General features: G+C 52.8%; 2 protein-coding genes across 3 annotated transcripts in view; both read left to right on the forward strand.

Moving 5' to 3' along the window:
• VPS53 (VPS53 subunit of GARP complex) overlaps positions 1 to 3,171 on the forward strand; it is a 69,830-nt gene extending 66,659 nt beyond the window's left edge. For both annotated transcript variants that reach the window (XM_064468027.1, XM_064468028.1), the window contains one exon: positions 118 to 3,171. In XM_064468027.1, the coding sequence (XP_064324097.1) occupies positions 118 to 288 (171 nt within the window). In that variant the 3' untranslated portion in view covers positions 289 to 3,171. The remainder of the gene's footprint in view (positions 1 to 117) is intronic.
• A 4,441-nt stretch (positions 3,172 to 7,612) lies between these two features.
• On the forward strand, positions 7,613 to 13,626 carry RFLNB (refilin B). Its single transcript, XM_064467624.1, has 3 exons — positions 7,613 to 7,910; positions 9,431 to 9,540; positions 10,816 to 13,626. The coding sequence occupies exons 1-3, from the start codon at positions 7,713 to 7,715 to the stop codon at positions 11,144 to 11,146; spliced, it is 639 nt and encodes a 212-aa protein (XP_064323694.1). The 5' UTR covers positions 7,613 to 7,712; the 3' UTR covers positions 11,147 to 13,626.
• The last annotated feature ends 4,943 nt before the right edge of the window (positions 13,627 to 18,569 follow it).

Below are 18,569 nucleotides of genomic sequence, written 5' to 3' on the forward strand. Positions count from 1 at the left end.
GGGTGAATGAAAGGTTGAGGTTCGAAACGGGCTGTCCTGCAGCTATTCGCACGCACGCCCGCTCCCAGATCAGCGAAGACTAACAGGCTTGCTTCACTTGTTCTTTTGCTCCCGCAGGGTCTGAAGAGGAGCGAGCAAAGCAGCATGCTGGACCTGTTCCGCCAGCGCCTCCCAGCTCCCCCCTCCGGAGTGGAGAACGCCGGCTCCCTCTCGCTGAGCGCTCCTACGCCCGAGCAGGAGTCGTCTCGGATACGGAAACTGGAGAAACTCATCAAAAAAAGACTCTAAGTGAGCAGAAGAAAACTCTGTTGCTCAGGACTAGCTGCAGTGACGGGGAGCAAAGCTCGTCAGACTTAGGATTTACAATATGCTGCTGAAAAACCCCTGTCCCATCACTCCCGTGCCCTGCGATCCCTTAACCATCGTATACCACGGCGCTGCATCTCCATCCTCTCCAACGGAGGATCTGACCAAGGAGGTTGCCCTTAGACAGCTTAGCAGGAAGGAAACCCAGGACACGGCTGGGTCGACACGGTGGAGAAAATAGAAGTATCTGGAAGTCAGCAGCTATAAAAACAGTTTACGTGGATTCAGAGAATATCTGGCTGCGATTCACTTGGTGTCCCAGCCTTCAGCCTGGCTGAGCTCCGCCTGCAGCACTGAGGATTTTGCCTGAGAGTTCGGTGTTACTGCTCACTCCCTGTTGCAGAGCTGTTCCTCTGTTTTGTTATTTATTGTCAGGGGAGTGGGGAACCAACCCCAAACCATCACCACCACCACAAAGAAAACTCTACCCTTTTAACAGCTGGGATCCAGGCATCTGCAGCTCCACTGAATTAATGAGATGCCCAGGAGAGAACCCCACAGCAGTTTTCTCCCCTGCTCCCAGGACAGGCATGCATAAACCACCAGTAAAACAGCAAGGCAAGTCCTTTTCAGAACAGGAGGAAAGGACTGAATTAATGCCTTCTGCACCTTGGCAAACCTCCTGCCAGCAAGCCGGCAGCCTCGGTCGCTGTTACAGCTTAAAGGCCAACCTAGACATCTGCGGAGCCCATCTCCAGCTGCTTGTTATTTCTCTCGCATGTGTTGGACTCACCCGCTGCCCCTGACGGGAGTTCCCGTACCGCATCTCGCCCTCTCTCCACAAAGGGCCGTTCATGGAGCAAGCGCCAAAGAGCACCAGCCCCTCGCGCTCGTGCCAGCCGGCGTCTCCCGAGCAGGGGTGTGCCCCTTTGGCACCTTCGCTGCCCTGCAGGGAGAGATGTTGGAAATGTTGGCTTTAACAGGGAGCCTGGGCCTCTTCCCGGGATGGGATGCTTAAGCCAGCCTTAGACTTCAAGGGCCTTTCTCTTCTACTCCTCCTCCAAGCTTCAGCTTGCACCAGTGCAGAGAGGAAGAGAACCAGAGGTGAAGTATTTTGGATAACTCAGTCACAAAGCCAGTGTGGAGCAGGGTTGGGGTCGATGGACGTGTGCGCTCTGCCCACTGTGTGAGTTTCCCCAAGGAAGGAGTCTCAGTGCAGGGAGACATCGCCTCATCGTTAGCAGCGCTGGATTTCTTCCCAAATTCCTCTCTACCCTATTTGGGGGACATTGAAGGCATACACCCAACCACAAATGATTGAACCCCATATGGGTTTAGGGGCGGATCGACCAGTCGTGCCTGCTTTATTTTAACTCAAGCTTCACTTGCGTGGGCAGGAAACAGAAGTCCTGTACCAGTCTGGCAGGTGAGGAGCAATCATGCTGTCAGATGCCTTCTTGGGAGGGTCGTGCTTCCCACCAGGTCAAGTTTGGGCCTTAGAACTATCTTTATTAGGGGCTGTGCTCGCTAGGGATTGTAGTACACGCTGCTGCGTGTCCGGGAAGGGATTATACACGCTCCAGGAAAATGAGCTCCATCCACCCAAACCTGGAGCTTCACTGGGACCGGGGAGGGAGGAGGTGAAACGAGAAACCCCCGAGTGAGGCAGAGCCCAGGCTCATGCTGTGTCTGCCCCTTCGTGCTTCAGCACCATCCCCTCTAGGGCGCAGCGGGGCTGTGTGTTCACAGGGGTGCCGGCTGTGCCCCTTCCCTCTCCTCAGCCCCGTGGCTGTGGGAAGGCAAATTTGGTGCCTGGCTTGGTAAAATCCCATCATCCCTTTGCACAGCCGCAGGTCAGCCTGCACTTTCACGGGCGGGGGTTGATCATGGGATTCGAGCAGAAGGAATAAATCCACAGAGGTGAAATCCTCCCTGGTCAGGTTTTCTAACGCTGCTCAGACCGATCTGCTGCAGCAAGGTGTGCGCTAGCAGGTACACCAAGTCCTTAGGATGTATTTTCAGGGGTGCCCAGGCTTGGGCCCTGGCTGCGGCGTGCGGGTGCTCAGCCGCAGAGGGCCGTGGCGGTGGCGCCCGCTGCAGAGCAGCAGTAACAACGCTCGTGGGGAGGGACGGCAGTTTCTTGTCACTCCGGCTTTACAAATCTTCCCAAGCCTGGGTGGCCTCATTGATTTCCTCTCCTGATTTCATGTCGGGTGACAAAAGAAGGGACGGTGGTTGAAAGCATGCTGGGATTGTGCATGGCTGCTCCCCAGGGACAGATTATCTCCAGGTGCATGTGCGGGATGGTTCAAATGTTATCAAATGCAATAGCTGGGGAGGAGGGAACATGGGTTTGCAGAGATTCATTATTCTCGGGGGGGTTGAATAATTTATTTTAGATTAATTTTTCTTTGCTCTGTCTATGGATGACACTCTAACTAAATTATGAATAGCTGAAGATGATGTTCAAGTTATCGTCGCATGTCTTTCCCTGAAGGCTTCTGTTTTATTTTCTGCATTTTTCATTCTGGAGACAAGAGGAAATAAAAGGAAAAATGTATTTTTAGTTTCAGCCTTTGAAGAATGCCACAGGTCTGGGTGTTTGGAGTTCCGCTTTTAGAGCACAAGTCCACGTTTTTCTACTTCCATTATAGAGGTTTTTCCCCCTGGCTCTCGGGTATTTATCAGATCTGGCATGTCCGTATGTGTCTGTTAGCTGTTTGGGGTTTACATCTCTGGGAAATAAAGGATGATTATTTTTTTCCTGTATAGAATGCCACTTTCTACAGTTTTTGGCCGAGGTGTAATTCTGGCTGTATGTCGGAGTGTGACACTAAAATGAATTAAATGGTTACTGATGTTCAAGTGCTGGGTGTTTTCTGTAGAGCTGCCACGCAGCAAACCCCCAGGGCCGGGACGGACCTCACCCAGAACGCGCCAGACCCGGGGTCCGTGCTGTCCGTCTCCATTGCTCTCTCCTGCATTTTCCTTCTTTTCTGGCTTTTCCACCTTCTGCTGCTCCAGCAAGCAACTCTCCGCCGGCAGCATCCGCATTCGCAGCCGCTCCCCGCACCGGGCAGGCGGCTCGGCAGAGCTGACCTTGTGCTTCTAAGCAATCGGATCGTTTCTGATGACTTTAACTGCCGGAGAGATTTCTGAGAGATCCTAATTTTTCCTTTAGAATTAAGAGGTAGTGCCTTTTTTTCCACATGATGCATGACATTGGAGGAGTTTCCTTCACTTGGAGAACTAATGACTCATTTGCCTTTCTCCTACTGCTCTGCTGGTCCTGGCCCCTCCACCCATGGGCAGGAGCAGCCCGCACCAGGCCACACGGCTGTTTATTGCTTTCACCAGATTTACAGCTGAGAGTTCGAGCATCTGAGTGACGATGTCCAAGTCTCCACAAGCGTATGCTTGGCCGCAGCTGGGTGGGCGGCAGATGCGGATGCTGCGCGGCAGCATCAGGCCACGGCTCCGCTGTGCTTAGGAGAACGAGCTGAAGCATCTGACTGGGCTGTGTCAGGGCAGGCGTTGGCAGAAGGCGTTCCCCTGCTCTGCTGGGGCCGGTTACGCCAGCTAGTGCTACCGTCACCTACGATTCCGAGGTTAAAGCCTGTGCTCGTTCCCTTCTCTCAGCCAGAGCAGCTCCACTGGTTGCGAGCTGGAGTCCGGGTGGGAGCACGTGGGCTCGAGTACTTTGCCAGCCTTGCCTTTGAGAGCGCAGGGAGGTTGGGGTGGCAGGGGTCTGGGCCAGCACTGCTCGGGGTGCCGGGGGGTCCCTGCTGGGTGGGGGGCAGGGAACACTCCCTGGGCCCTCGCCTGGGGTCACCAGGACCAAAGCACCACGGTTTCCCTATGCTCAGGCCCCTGGGAAGTGGCGGTGCCCTCCCGTTCGCAGGATGCAGGGAGGCCACGGGGCTGCCACCGGGGTCTGGATCCCGTGGGGAGGGGAAAACCAGCCTGTGCCGCTTGCAGCGCACGGAGCTTCCCGAAGACCCGGGAAAACCTCGGCTCGCGGTTTGGCGGTTCACGAGGGTGGCGGTGGCAGGGCTGTAAAAGCCGATCAAAACTCAGCAACTCCAACGATGTGTCATCAGCGTCCGCCGCCGAACAGCTCAAACCACTCCCGGGGCTCCCATCGATCCCACCGCTTGGAAGCGTCGCTGCGCGCGCGACTCCCATGCCCGGCGGGTTCGCGGTCTGCTCCGCAGGGAGCAGCCTGGCGTTTCCCATCATTTGGAAATAATTTTCCATCGTTATCAAATAACACGGGATCCTTCTGATTTGCTTCCCCCGCCCACAGCGATGGCCCCCCGCGCGACATCAATGTGCCTATTGTTCGGTTGCTGATTAAGCCGAGCGCGCCCAGCCCAGTGGAAAGTCCTTTATGGAAGGAGGATCTTGATAAGATACTCGTATCTGCTCCGTCTTGGCTGTGTGCGGGCAGTTAAAAAGTAAATAACATGGACAAACAGGCTGTGATGTACAGGCAGGGAAAAGATTTCCAGTGCCATCGGGGATTGCGCAGCGTGGTACGGTTTGAGAGGCTTCAAAAGAGACAGGCTTTCTGAGAGGACAGAGTACACATGCCTTAAAAGCAGGGCCCCTGTGTACAGTGGCTATCAACGGTATTTTAGTTATCAGGTTGTTAAGATTCTGGGTAAACACTTCCTTTTCATCCTAGCAGGTGAATTTGCAGCTCTGGATGTTGGAGCTGCGGGAGACCCTCAGGTCTGAGGCCGGTGCGAGGCAGGGCGGGCTGCGGAGCCCCCTCGGCAGCTCAGACACCTCTATTTCACCTGCCGAGCCCAGAAACGAGAGCCTGGAAGGGCACAAAAAAATCTGTCATTTGTGTCAAGCCAGGCCGGAGCGGGAGGTTTTTTGCTAGTAAATACAGAGCAGGAAGATTTCCAGAAGCCTGCGCAGCTCTGCTCATCCCAGGCGCGCTGGCTGCAGCCCCACGCAGCTCCCCAGGCCCCGAGATCCCTCGCACTTGGACCCCAACCCCCACGGAGCCACCGCGGGGACACCCACAGCCCCCAGAGGCGGCTGCCGGGAGGTGCCACGGGGATCCCCCCACCTCCTAAATTGCATCAAGTAGGTTATTGGCAGCGTGGTTTTTAGCCCAGGAGCTGCACGGCAGCTCTGAAATAACGATCGCGCTCATCTGGAAACTGCTCCAGCGCCTTCTGAGGCGTCTAATTTCATAAAGGGCTTTTATGGGAGCTTTTGGAGCGAGGAGCGATCAGCTTTCCCATTGCTCGTGGAGACCAGAATCTTTCTTTTTTTGGGATGCGTTTAAATCAAAAGGAAGAAAACACCTGTCTAGCACATTTGCACGGACCCCAAAGATTTCAATCAAAATTTTTAATGTTCCTTTTCTTCCCATCTGCATTTTTCAGCAAAGACAAACAGCCTCATAGTATTTCTTCAAAGGAATGTAAATTCCTTGAGGAAGTCTCCGGAGTTCCCAGCACCACATAGCTGCAAACCACAGACGCCTATGGCTGAAAGCTCTGCTCTGCTTTTAATTTTGGGGCAGGGAAGGAATTCTTTTCAGGGGTTTGGGTTCACTTGTGCTGGGCCCGTCAGGCCAGACTGCTTGTTACTGCACAGGGGAGTGTTGACTTTGGCCAGCTGCAGGCAGTTGCTTTCCCTCCACGAGAGTATTCCCCCACCGAATCTGATGACACGGCGCAATTATTTCATTAGGATTTTCCAAAAAATGTTCTTTCAGTCTCATCTAGTGCTAGAAAGACCTTTTCCCTCTGTTTTCTTGTTTTGGCTTTGGCAGCTTTGCCCGAAAAATGCAGCTAAGGGTAGCAGTGCTGCTCCCTGGGTCCAAATCCTGGGGCGGGCGGGGAGAAAGAGCAGCCTGGGGGGAAAAGTGGGAGATTTGAAGGGTGTCGTTAAACTCGGGGGTGAGCAAAGCCTAATTGCTGCTGGTTCTGCAGCCGGCCCCTCCTTCTGCCACGAGCTGCCCTCCGAGAAAGCCAGGGCAGCTGCTGCTGACGCTGAGCAATGGGAGAGGGGTGGCCGAACTGCGAAGGGACCGGTGGCCCCCCCCTTCCTCCCCAGTCCCCGCTCTCACCCCAGTCCTGCCCTGGTGGGGGGGGGAAGTAACGGCATTAACCACTGCGGCCTGGCCCAGGCCCAAACTGCCCCTCGCCCACCAGGAGCACCCGGGCAGGCAGCGGGGTCAGCCCTGCTCTCAGCAGGAATGCTTTACTTAATAAATCTGTTTGCGGTGCATGGACACCATTAATAACTCCTGGATGCTTTTCTGCACCCTCCATCCCAGGGAGCTGCAATGCTCAATCCAGCGGGGTCTGTGGGGCTTACCCCAGCTGCCAAAAAACACCCAGCAGACCACTGCTACTGGGGAAATCAGTGTGCTGGAGGTGTGGACAGCCCAGCGGGATCTGGCAGTCGGGGCTCGCTCTTTCAGCGCTCCCCAAAATCCGTGCTGGCGTGGGAACGGGCAGTGCATCGAGGATGGTGCACAGTCCATAGGTTGGCTGCGTTTTGGGGCAACCCGTCAGGAGCTGGTTTGGCTGCTGTCGTGCGGCTGGGGACAGGGGCAGGGACATGGGGATAGGGACAGTGGGGTGGTGGGGGCACTGGAAGGGTGGGGGCACCGGAATGGTGGGGGCACTGGGAATATGGGAGCACTGGAAGGGTGGGGGCACCATGGGGACACGGGATGGGCACTGGGATGATGGAAGCACTGTGGGGTACAGCGACAGGGATGGGGAGGATGGGGGCACCGGGAGGATGGGAGCAGCAAGAGGGTGGGGGCACTGTGGGGACACGGGATGGGCACTGGGGGGATGGTGCCACTGGGAGCATGGGGGCACTAGAAGGGTGGGGGCAGTGGGATGGTGGGGGCACTGGAAGGGTGGGGGCACGGGGATGGTGGGGCAGTGGGAGGCTGGGGGCAGTGGGAGGGTGGGGACACGGGGATGGTGGGGCAGTGGGAGGCTGGGGGCAGTGGGAGGGTGGGGACACGGGGATGGTGGGGCAGTGGGAGGCTGGGGGCAGTGGGAGGGTGGGGACACGGGGATGGTGGGGCAGTGGGAGGCTGGGGGCAGTGGGAGGGTGGGGACACGGGGATGGTGGGGCAGTGGGAGGGTGGGGGCACGGGGATGGTGGGGGGGGCACGGGGATGGGGGGGCACTGGGAGGGTGGGGGGGGCACTGGGAGGGTGGTGGCACGGGGATGGTGGGGCAGTGGGGGGTATGGCGATGGGGGCACCGTGATGGGCACGGGGAGAGGCGGGGAGCAGGCCCCGCCCCCGCCGCGGCCCCGCCCCGCCGCGGCCCCGCCCCCGCCGCCGCCGCCCGGGCGCAGCCGGCACCGGGAGCGGAGCGGCGGCGGCTCGGCCGGGGCAGGGCGGCTCCGCCATGGTGGGGCGGCTCAGCCTGCGGGAGGTGCCCGACCTCCCGGACATGAGGAAGCGGGGCGACGCGGGGCTCGACAGCCCCGACTCCGGGCTGCCCCCCAGCCCCGGGCCCGCCCCCCCGCCCTGGCTCCTCTCCTCGGGCAGCCCAGACCGCGCCGCCGCCAACGGGCTGCCGGAGCCCGACCCGCCCGCCGCCGCGGTGAGTACCGGGGTACCGGCCCCGCCGCCGCCGTGAGTACCGGGGTACCGGCCCCGCCGGGGAACCCGTCCCTGCGCAGCGCCGCGGCCCCGGAGCGCGGCGTGGCCGGCGGCAGCCCCGGGCGCCCCCGGCCGTGCTCGGTCCGCGTCCCGCTCGGTCCCGGTCCCGCGGCGGCGGCGCGGAGCCCCCGGGGGAGCCGAGAAGCCGCTGCCCTCTGGACCCTGCCGCGATGCGTCGCCCGCGGAGGGCCCCGCAGCATCCTTTGAGGAAAGGAGGGTGGGAAGGCAGCCCGCGGCGCGGGGGTTGCTGGGGGGGCCGGCACCCCAACTGCTCCCCGTTTCCCTCCCGTCGCATCCCTTAACGCACCCGTGCTGGGGGGGAGCCCGCCGGGGAACCGGGGTGCCTGCAGCCGGGGCCGAGGGGGTCAGGGCAGCCGGCGGTGCTTTTCAGAAGCCTCCAGCTCTGGGGTCGCGCTTGCCGGGGCAAGGGAAGCCCCTCTCCGCTCCTGCCCCCGGCAGGGCTTGGGACGGCGTCGCAACAGGTCTTTGAAAATCCCCGTGGAAAAGGAACTCTTGTTCATCCGGAGAGTGACCCAGAGTAGGAAGCTTGTATGTTAAACTATGATTTCAGTGAACAGCAGCAGAAAAAGACGCACTATTTTTTCGCAAAATGATTTTTTGAGCACTGACGCTGAGCCGTTGGTACAAACACTTTGGAAACCGCAGATCTAGAGGAAAGGTCCCTTTTCTACAGCGGTGCCACCGTGAGACTGGAAAAGGCCACAGGAGAGCCCTGTGTTGAACAGGAGAGGTGCTCACAGCCCCCTCGCCCCTGGATGGTAAAGCACGGGTGCAGAGGTGGCTTCGAAACCGCAAGCGGGTTGCTTCCCTTCGGGGCCGCTTTGGTTTCCCTCTGGCTGTGGGAGAGGAGCACGGGGACGCTCCGTGAATTGCCGCTCGGAGGGATTGGGTTTATCCTTCCCAGCGGGTCGCGTGTGAGTTGGGCAGGTTGGATTTAATGCCTTCAAATAGTAGCCACGGTGTAGCTGTGAAACAAGGAGGTTGCTCACGGCGAGATGCCTTGCGATGATTTCCTGCTGAGATCTGCCTGTGGGGATATCTGATGAATCCAGCAAGGAGAGCTCTCTCCTACGCTCATATAAATGCTAGCTATAAATTGAATGTGAGCTCATACAGCAAATGGACTATAGTTCACGCTGAGAAAGCTACGGTCCACCGAGGGGCTGTTTTTCTCTCTCATTTCCCAGAGTGGCTCCTCTGAGGTAAGCTCTCGGAGTTAGGAGTCTTCAGAAAAATACACCTTGCCACATCTTTGATGCTGTAGACCAGTGTCAAGTCAGACCTGCGGGTTGCGCCTGCAGGCACGTCTTGGACTAGGAGATCCCCTTGCACGTAAATGTGAACCTGGACAGCTCTGAACCAAGGGCGAAATGAATGTGTTTTCTTGAGAATGTACTGAATTGTGACATAAACAGGATTATTTTTGCTTTTTTTTTTCAGAATTCTGTGTTCTCTCCCAGCCCTGTTCTCCCCAGCTGCCCACCAAGATTGTGTCCTTTATCCTTTGGCGAAGGAGTTGAGTTTGACCCTTTACCACCAAAGGAAATAAGGTAAATATTGTGTTACAGCCATCTAGTTTTGAAGGAGTTAGCCTGTAAAGGAGTAGTTAGGCCTTATCAGTGCCTGTGAGTCAAGTTAATTTATCTGCAAAGCTATTGTTCCACACAGCTGTACGTTCCTGGACCTGTGCGTTTGTACAGGCTGAAGGAGTGTTCAGCCTTTTTTAGTCTCTCGTGGTTTTTTTCCAGGACAGCTCTCCGGTATTTTACTCTCCTGCTTTTACTTCGTTGCACTGCTCCAAAATGTTGCCTTCAGCTGATTAACCAGAAAGTAATCATGGGGGAGGATCTTCAAAGCAGCATCTCGCTAGGACTGTTTTATTAGGGGAAAGGAATTTTGCTGTCCTAACCTCATGGGTTTGTAATAAGTACTTTCTATCTTAACAGCTGTGGCTGGTTGTGTGAACTAAAAGAAAAGTTAATATTAAGAGAGCGCATAATTATTCTTTTTTAATGCGCTGCATCACTTTGCAGCCTCTGAACTATTCCTTTGAGCTTCGTGATTTGCAGGAATGAGAAATGAAGGCTACCAGCTGGTTACTGTGCAAGCGGAGGTGGACTGATACAGTCAAACGGAAGCCTAATGCAAGGGAGGGTAGGGAGTGTTGGATGCCCTGGTGTGGGGAAGGAACCCGCGCCGTGGCTGGAACTGAAGGCAGGTAGCACCGGGAAAAAGCTAACACAGAGCTGTCGCAGCGTGAAGGAGATAAAAACTTTCTTTTGCAATCCAGGCACAGAGGATTTTCTTGCCAGCAGAGTTTCATGTGCGAGTTGTAGCATTTTCCTGCCAGTTGAATCTTCAGCGTGTGCCCCATGCCGAGAGCGATAGCAGAGGGCTCCCGTGTGACTCTTGTCAGCGGAGACCTGAGAGAATAACGTGCGCTTCCATGGACCTGGCACGCCGAGGAATTAGGATGCCCATGTGCAAAGCTTAAATGTGGATCTAGGCCTCTGCATTTAGGCACTGGAGTTTGAAGGAGGCTCTTAGCTTCATGGATCTCAGGTTTAAAACGATGGAGACGAGGACTGAGATGATGTTTGGTAGTGCTGGCAGCCGGACAAAGCAGTGACCGTGGCGGGTGTGCTGCTAACGTAAGGCTTTTCCTTAGATGAGTGAGTGAGACACCAGCAAGCGGCGCCGGCGTTACGCGGCTGTTCCCGGGGTGAGGTGGCTGAGGAGCCACCCCGGTACCCGATGGCTGTGTTTTCCAGAAAATGCAGCCTGCTCCTCCAGCACAGAGCTCACACATGTCTCTTGTGTTTCAGGTACACGTCCTCGGTTAAATACGACTCAGAGAAGCACTTCATCGATGACGTCTATATGCCAGTGGGCTTAAGCATTTCCTCCTGCAGTCAGACGGTCATCTGTGTCCCAAACTGCACGTGGCGCAGTTACAAAGCGGAGGTCCACTTCGAGCCCCGCAACAAGCCCCAGCGTTTCACCAGCACCACCATCGTCTACCCAAAGCACGCCAAGACTGTGTACACCACCACGCTGGATTACAACTGTCGTAAGACCGTGCGGCGGTTCCTCTCCAGCATAGAGCTGGAAACTTCGGAGTGCCTTGGGAATGACTGTGTCCTGGACGGTTGCTGACTGACGGCTGTCTCTCTTGCTCTTATCCATCCCGGTCCCATCTAACGTACTGTGCTAACTCCACTAGCTAAAGCGGGTACAGACCCTCTTTCTCAGCTCTTAATTCCTGCTTTAAGCACCAGAATGGCCTGACCGCAGTTTTCTGTGGGAACATAACTTAGTAGGAAACTTGTTTCTTTGCCTTCAAAGTTGTGAGTTCCCTCCCCTTCCCTGCAGTGCAGCAATCAGATGAAAATAAGGGGAAGTATTTTCCCAGAGAAAAAAATTGACAGGTGAGAAAGAATGTGGAACAGTGCCTGGCAGGTGGAAACCTATTTGATGCTTTGTGGTGATGTGCAAAAATACGGGCGATTTGCTCTCTTGCAGAGAATCTACCAGGCCATTTGGTTACAGAGAGCCAGAGCTGTCATTCATCTCAGTTTAGATCACAAGACTGTTTTCTCTAGAAGATTAAACTCCTGGAAATTGCTGGAAAAAACTAACACAGAAAAATCTGGAATTCTGCATTTATCATATACAAAAACGTTATCCTTCAGCATTCATGTCCAGTTTGAAGGTGTGAGTTGTAAAGAAGAGGAATTCTGAGTAGAGCAGGAGATAAACTGCTTTTGCAGCTCCAGGCAGCAGAGAAAGGATCTGGTAATTCAAGTTCTTTAGGTGAATGGCACAATGTATCTTAGGACTCCTACAGCACTGTGGTCTGTGTTACACGCTAGCGTTTGCGTGCTACGTGTAGTAGGACTTGTAGTGAAGAATATCAGGCCAAAAATTATCCCTGTGGTGTTGGAAAGTCAGGTCGTGACACTATGGTAGTGGAATAACACCGGTGCCTAGTTTTAACTGACATCATTCTGTCTGCACTGAGGGAGTTGTAACTAGGAAGGTTTCAGAAAATGCGCCGTATATATACAGGGTCCTGGAGTGGAGAAGGAGATGCCAGGATCGGGTGTGAGATGCCGTCGTGGAAGGGGTTGTGAAGAGGCAGGTGGTAGCAAAGGACAGGCAAATTCTTATTGCGTAATAAAATCCACAGCTGTAGCTCTGCTTCCACGTTGAGCTTCTCATTGCAAAGGTCTGTCTCTTCTCTGAACTTCAATATTCTGGATGTTGCTGGGATGGGGTAGCATTTACCTGTCTGTAGGCTGCTGAATAACTGTTCCAGTCCCAAGTGCATGGTGAGTTTGGGGACCAAAGGGAATAACTTCAGATACTATGAAAGGCCATCTGGATGTTACATGCATTAGTTTATCATGTGCTTTGAAAATAAGATGGAGAGGTTTGTTTCTTTACCCAGATTCTTTTTTTCCTGTATTGACAGAGAGCAGTGTGGGGTGGAGAGCATCTGCTCTGGGGAGCGTGGCTTATGTTGGTGGCTAGTGTAGCACTCAGAAACACCTGGTAGATTTGACTTAGCCGGACACAGCTTTTCCACATATTCCGAAACTCCTCTGAGGTGCGGGTCGCCTTCTGGTGGAACATCAGCCCTGGACCTGCTTTTAGAGAGGACGTCCTAGCGCAGAGCCTCAAGGGTGAATTTTGTCAGTGGCGAGTTAGAAACTCGGGAGCCTGTTCTTGAGCTGTACTTAACGCGTGTTTGTGCAAGTGTGATGACGAGTGGTGTGGAAGTGTACTCCAGCGTGAACTTAAATGATTTGGGGGAGTAAAAATGCAGCAGGAAGGAAAGTTTGAGTTTGTGTGGTTTGGGTTTTTGCTGTTTTGTTTTGGTTTTTGTCTTATTTATTAGCTCAGAACAGAACGTCCTTAATCTTTGGTACTTGCCTCAGAAAACCAGATCCTAAACCCAGGGTGACAGAGGGTGCCCGCGTCAGGCAGGCATTGCTCCAGAGTTAAGAGCAGCACAGTCTTCTCAATGAACCTGTTGGTTTCAGACTACAGTGTGTAGATCTGTCTTAAATACACATCACGGTTGTCCCCTAAGCGTTGCCCCGAGATATACTTGTCGTGTAACAGAAGGCACAGCTCGGCCCCGAAGCGTGTGGGGTTTCACACGGGCAGAACTAATCTTTGGGAAGCTGTTGCATCATGGCGCGCTTCGCAGTTTTGTCTACCTTGCTCCTGGACACCTGGTGCTGGCCACTGTTGGACGCAGGATGCTGCAAGAGCACGGACCCCGGATTGCTCTGACAACCTCTCCCAATGAATTCGTTTGCCGGAGATCTGAGAGAAGATTATTTTAAGTTGTACTCATTAATTGTCCCTAGTTAAATTAGAAATTAGATGACCCTTACTACAGTTTTGGGATAAAGCACCTGATTTTTATAAAGCAAACAAACTTGATTATGTACCTCTTAAATATTTTAATTGGTAGAGATACCTTTTAAATTATTTATGTTCCAACATTTGCAAAGCTCTGATTAGCTCTGTGCAAGTGTTCTGATGTCTGTGACGTTTCCCACCCCCTCCTAATTTCCAATTTTTCTTTTACTTTATTGGTAATAAATGATCTGAAAACCATCGTATAGGGGAGTCTCTTCATTTTTCGTTCAAAGCTTTTCAGTGTTTATTATGGTATCTGCTTAGTAATAAATACATAATATATCCTGCCAATCCCAGCTCCCCTCTTCTCTTACGTGTTGCTTCTGTTTACATATTCTAGGAAGGCATTTCCTATATAAAACTGTGTATTTTAGAAAAAAAACCAACACCAAATGTTGTGGTTTTTATCAGTTTAGTAAGACACTTGAAAAAGTTCCTTAAAGGCAGCTGAAAATCCTTTCCAGTATGTATCCGAGCCTTTCATCTGATGTAGTTTTATTTTTTAGAGGAGTTTCTGGTGTGGATTTCAGCATATTCTGCAAGCGAAGCACTTACCCTTTTAAAATAGAACAGGTATTTAACCAGACAGGAATTTTAAAATTTTGGTTAAAAATGTAGATGCTGAAATGCTGCTTTAGTAAATACAGCATAAAAATAAGACTAGAATGTGTTAATGTGTTAAACTTTATGAAAACCAAATAGAGGGTTACAACTATTGTTTTGAGAGAAATGCTGTAGTGTTTTTCTGGATACTTGATCTGTTCTTTAAACCCTTCCGAATTTGCAGGCGTGCTGATTCTGTGCTATCTCTGGCAGAGTAGGAATGGACGCAATTGAACAGCAGCTAATGAATTCTTAATGGGATTTTTTTGGTTACTTTTTATTGTTCATCTGGTTATCTGCTCGCTAAAGCTCTAGATTTGCATGTAATGACATTACTGGAGTCTAGGGAGCGTTGAAGCTATTCTCAAGCACACCGCTGCTCCTGCAAAAGCCTGTGCAAGCATCTGAGTATCATACAGTGCTTAAAGTATTAAACAGGAGAAAAGCCATATATGAACATCAATTGCCGTATAGAAGACAGTTCATTTGAAGAGCCATTGAGAAAAAACTTTGAAAAGCAGGACAGTACCTTTCAGGAGGGCTTCAGGAAACACTTTCTCTCCTTTCAGATGTGCCATCTAACTTCCAAATACTTCCTTTAGTGTGGCCTGAGCTGTTTTCCTTCAATATTGTAGTAACACTCTGTATGGAAGATGTTCCTTTACTATGAGAAGTTGAAGTAGGGGAGTACGAGGCAGCTTTCTACTTGACACGATTTTTAATTCATACTGGCCAAATGGGCTTCTAGTTAGTACATACCGTGACAAGGGTAACCCCGTTGTTATAGATGGGCTCCATTTTCCATATATATATATATGCTGTGTTTCTCCAGAATGTCAAACCTGAGGGTCTGATACAAGGAAATTTTTATTAAAAAAATACGTGCTGGACCTAACAATTAAGTCGCAAGCCAGGAGACGAGGGCTGGATTCCAATCCCGACTTTGCAGCTCGCTCAGTTTCAAGTACTAGGTAAGTTCTTGCGCCTGCAAATCATCTTAGCCTCCAAAGAAGGTACCTGCTCATTCAGCTGCCCACACTGTTTGTTTCCCCTTCTGCCAAGGCTTGCTGGTTTCAGGACCGGCGATTCACCGTGTGAATAGCTGAAAAGCTCAGGTGTAATGCAGGGAGTGTTGTTTTGAAAACAACTGATAGCAATAACGAGGGACACTCCAGGACAAATAGGCAGCATGGAGAGGAGCGCTTTTAATTGCTGAATTAGTCTGAGCTGCATCCATATTTTAACTAACAGATTGGTTGGTTTTTAAAATATAAATGTCTTGTTCTCCACACAGATATAAGACAGTGAAAGATCAGTACTAAGCTACAGAACTCAGTGAGAGATTTTAGGTGACACCACCGGTTGCAGCTCAGAGGCTGTGCCAGCTTGTTCAGCATTCAGGACCAGTTCGTGCTTGCTCCTCTGGAAAATAACCACAGCAATCTTCTTTACGTGCTGTGTGATCGCCGCTTGTGCGTGATGCCCTGCAATGATGTAACGGGGAATGCCTGACAGTTGGGCATGGCTCTGCGGGCAAATGGTGCTGGATGTACAATTCGTACCGTGCCCTTCTGTTAATCTTATAGATACGCAGCCTTTCTTCCTCTGCTACAGGATCTTCAAGAATCCCGTCCCATCGAAGGCTTTCATTAAGCTGAGCAGAAAGACCTTGGTCTGTTTGACTTGAGTCCAAAATGGTGGAAATGGCTACTACAGCCTTGTTTATTTCTGCATCCTTCTGACTCTCTTCTGCATTACTTTGGGCTGAGGCAGGGTTCCTCCCAGGACTTGGGATTTCAAGTGATGGAGAGGAGCGGGCCTGCTGCTTTCTGGTTTTGTGGTGGTGTTTATCTGCTAAAATGATAAATGCTGTTAGCAAAAATATGTGCATTGCATCTGAGGCTTTCCTGCTTATTTCATAAAAAGGATGATGAGACAAGTGTTTGCTGTGCTTTTATGTGCCCATTAATAAGAAACCAAATCTCTAAGAAAATATTAATGGCCTAAAAATCTTACTTTTAGCTGGGTAATACATATTTATCTGATTGGCTAACATAACGATTCTCACACCTCTAAAATGTATTTATTGAGGCTGTTAATGCATTATGGCACTTCTATACTGGCATCAAGTTCACTGTGCTTGCCTAACTCAATTTAGGCAGGAAATGGATTCTTAGTTGTTGGGCATTTTTTTAAGCTGTTATCCATTAATACAGCAAGCAATGTAGGTTGGCTTCTTTTAAACAGCACAATTTCTAGAAACTTTCAGGCACCTTTTGTACTAAGATACTGGAAGTGAACAGCTATGCCTTTACGTGGAAGATTTTTTGAAATGAACCTCCGCTTTCTGTAGCTGTAGCAGCAACTCAACCCCGCTGATGGGAAGTTAGATCAGTGCCGTGACTCATGCCTGGGGAACGGCAAATATTTAAACAACTATACTGTAGCTCACCAAAAGAAAACCACTAAATATTTACGACATCCCAAATCTTAGGCAGTTCGTGAAATTTCCTACTTCTTGACAGATGTCTTATGCCTCCTACTGCTTATGCTGTGTAGTTACATGTAGTCAATCTTTTCTTCTTTTGGCTAGATTTGTAGCTATGTATGAAACTATATGTATAAACAGGCTACAGGTTCAGTGAAAGGCTTTGAAGTGCCATAGATGATTTCCTTGGGAAGGCTGTTTTTTTCTCTCCGAGGCAGTTGTCCTGCAGGATAGGGGGAGAGCCGAGCATCGCATCCTCTGGCCAACAGACAGGTGAGTCCGAGCTGCCTTCCTGCTGGTGCACACAGGCCGGCGGCGCGTCCCCTCCTGTCTGTGCAGCGTCAATTGCACAAACATGCAACGTTGAGCCCTGGTCACGTACCAGCCCTGTGCACACATGGCTTTGCCCGATGACCCCTCCCCTCCCCAGGCCTGCCCAGACCCTGCGTGGGGTGTTTTGGGGGCAGCTGTGGGGAGCACGGTGCCTTTGCCCATGCCTGCTGCGGCAGCCAGCCCAGCTCACCTGCCCGCACGGTGGTGGCGGCGGCGGCACTCCTGCGTGGCAGCTGCTGCTGCTTCTTCTTTCTCCGTGGTGGCTTCGTGCCAGCGGCCTGCGGCGGAGCGGGGCACGGGCAGCCCCTCACCCCCCGCCGCCTGCCTGCGCTGCTCTCCTGCCTGTGGGGCCCTGCAGCATGGCCCCCCACGGCTGCCCTCGAGCCTGGCAGGGACCAAGGGAAGGAAGGTCAGTGGCCCTGGCCAGGCCTTTCTCCTTGTCCATGACCCCCCCCCCATCTTGACTCCTCTCGGTGCCTGCCCCCTCCATCTCTCCTTTGCTCAGCACCTCCCCTCAGCGCCTTCCCCCTCCATTTCCCCTCAGTGCTTCGCCTCCCCTCAGTGTGTTTGCTCTCCATTTCCCCTCACGTTTTGCCCTTCCATCTCCTCTCTCCTCAGTGCCTTCCTCCTCCATTTCCCATCAGCTCTTCCCCTCAGTGCCATCCTCCTCCATTTCCCCTCAGGTTTTGCCCTCCATCTCTCCTCCTTTCAGCGCTTTCCCTTCCACCTCACCTTCCCCCTTTACCTCTCCTCCCCTCAGCACCTTCCCTTCCATCTCACCGCTGCCTTCCCCCTTCCTTTTCCCCTCCACTCTCCTCAGCACCCGCCCTTCAGAGAGGTCTCCAGGGCAGCCGTGGCACAGCGGCAAGCCTGGGCCTGCCTGCTTGGCCAGGGGCCCAGCACCATTGCTCTGTGTGAACAACACTGTCCGGCACGAGTTTCCTCCCCTGTGCCCCCTACACGTGTAGGTGCTGGGGCTTGCCCGAGGTAATACAGCCACAACAGAAAGCGTTGGCTTGTCTGAGATAGTACAGTCCCGGCAAAGTATTGCAGGGCTGCGGAGTTTGCAGCACAGTGCTGCTGCAGAGGGAAAAATCAAACCCAAATCCATTGCAGGGAGACCAGCTATTGGGGTCCTTCCCACCCTTTTGTAGCACCTCAGCCCTGTGCTGAGGGAAACTCTCCTCTCCCCTCCTCTCTGCCTTTCCCCACGTCAGAGCAGCGAAGGTACATGTGAAACAGCTTCTGAGGCGGCAATAGCTCTCCCAAGTGTTCTGGGGCCGGCGCAAGCCTCAGATCTCCTGCCCTTGCTGCTGCGTTGCGGTGGTGAGCATTTTGACAGCCTCACCGGTGGGGGAGATCAGTGAGTCTCCAGAGGTAAGCCTGGATGAAAAGCATTCACAGAAACTCTAGCAACAGTTGCTGAAGCAATGCACCTCTTATTTATCATCCTCTCCCTGGAAATAACCAAACCTGGATTAAACCTCATGTTGCTTTCTCCCGCTCCCTGCCTGCCTCTTACCATCCCTCCTCCTGATCTATTTAGATGTGAAATTTGGCAGACGCTCGCAGTTGCATTCAGACAGATTGTGATGAAATCAGGCTCCTGGGAGGCTGCTCCCAGGGCGGATCCCCGGGCTGCAGGCAGCACTTCTCCGACTGCCGCTAATGGTCTGATTTCAAAGTGTCAACAGCAGGGGTTTTGCAGTGGTGGTTATTACT

This window comes from Phalacrocorax carbo, chromosome 17 (genome assembly GCF_963921805.1).
Source record: "Phalacrocorax carbo chromosome 17, bPhaCar2.1, whole genome shotgun sequence".
Classification (NCBI taxonomy): Eukaryota; Metazoa; Chordata; class Aves; order Suliformes; family Phalacrocoracidae; genus Phalacrocorax; species Phalacrocorax carbo.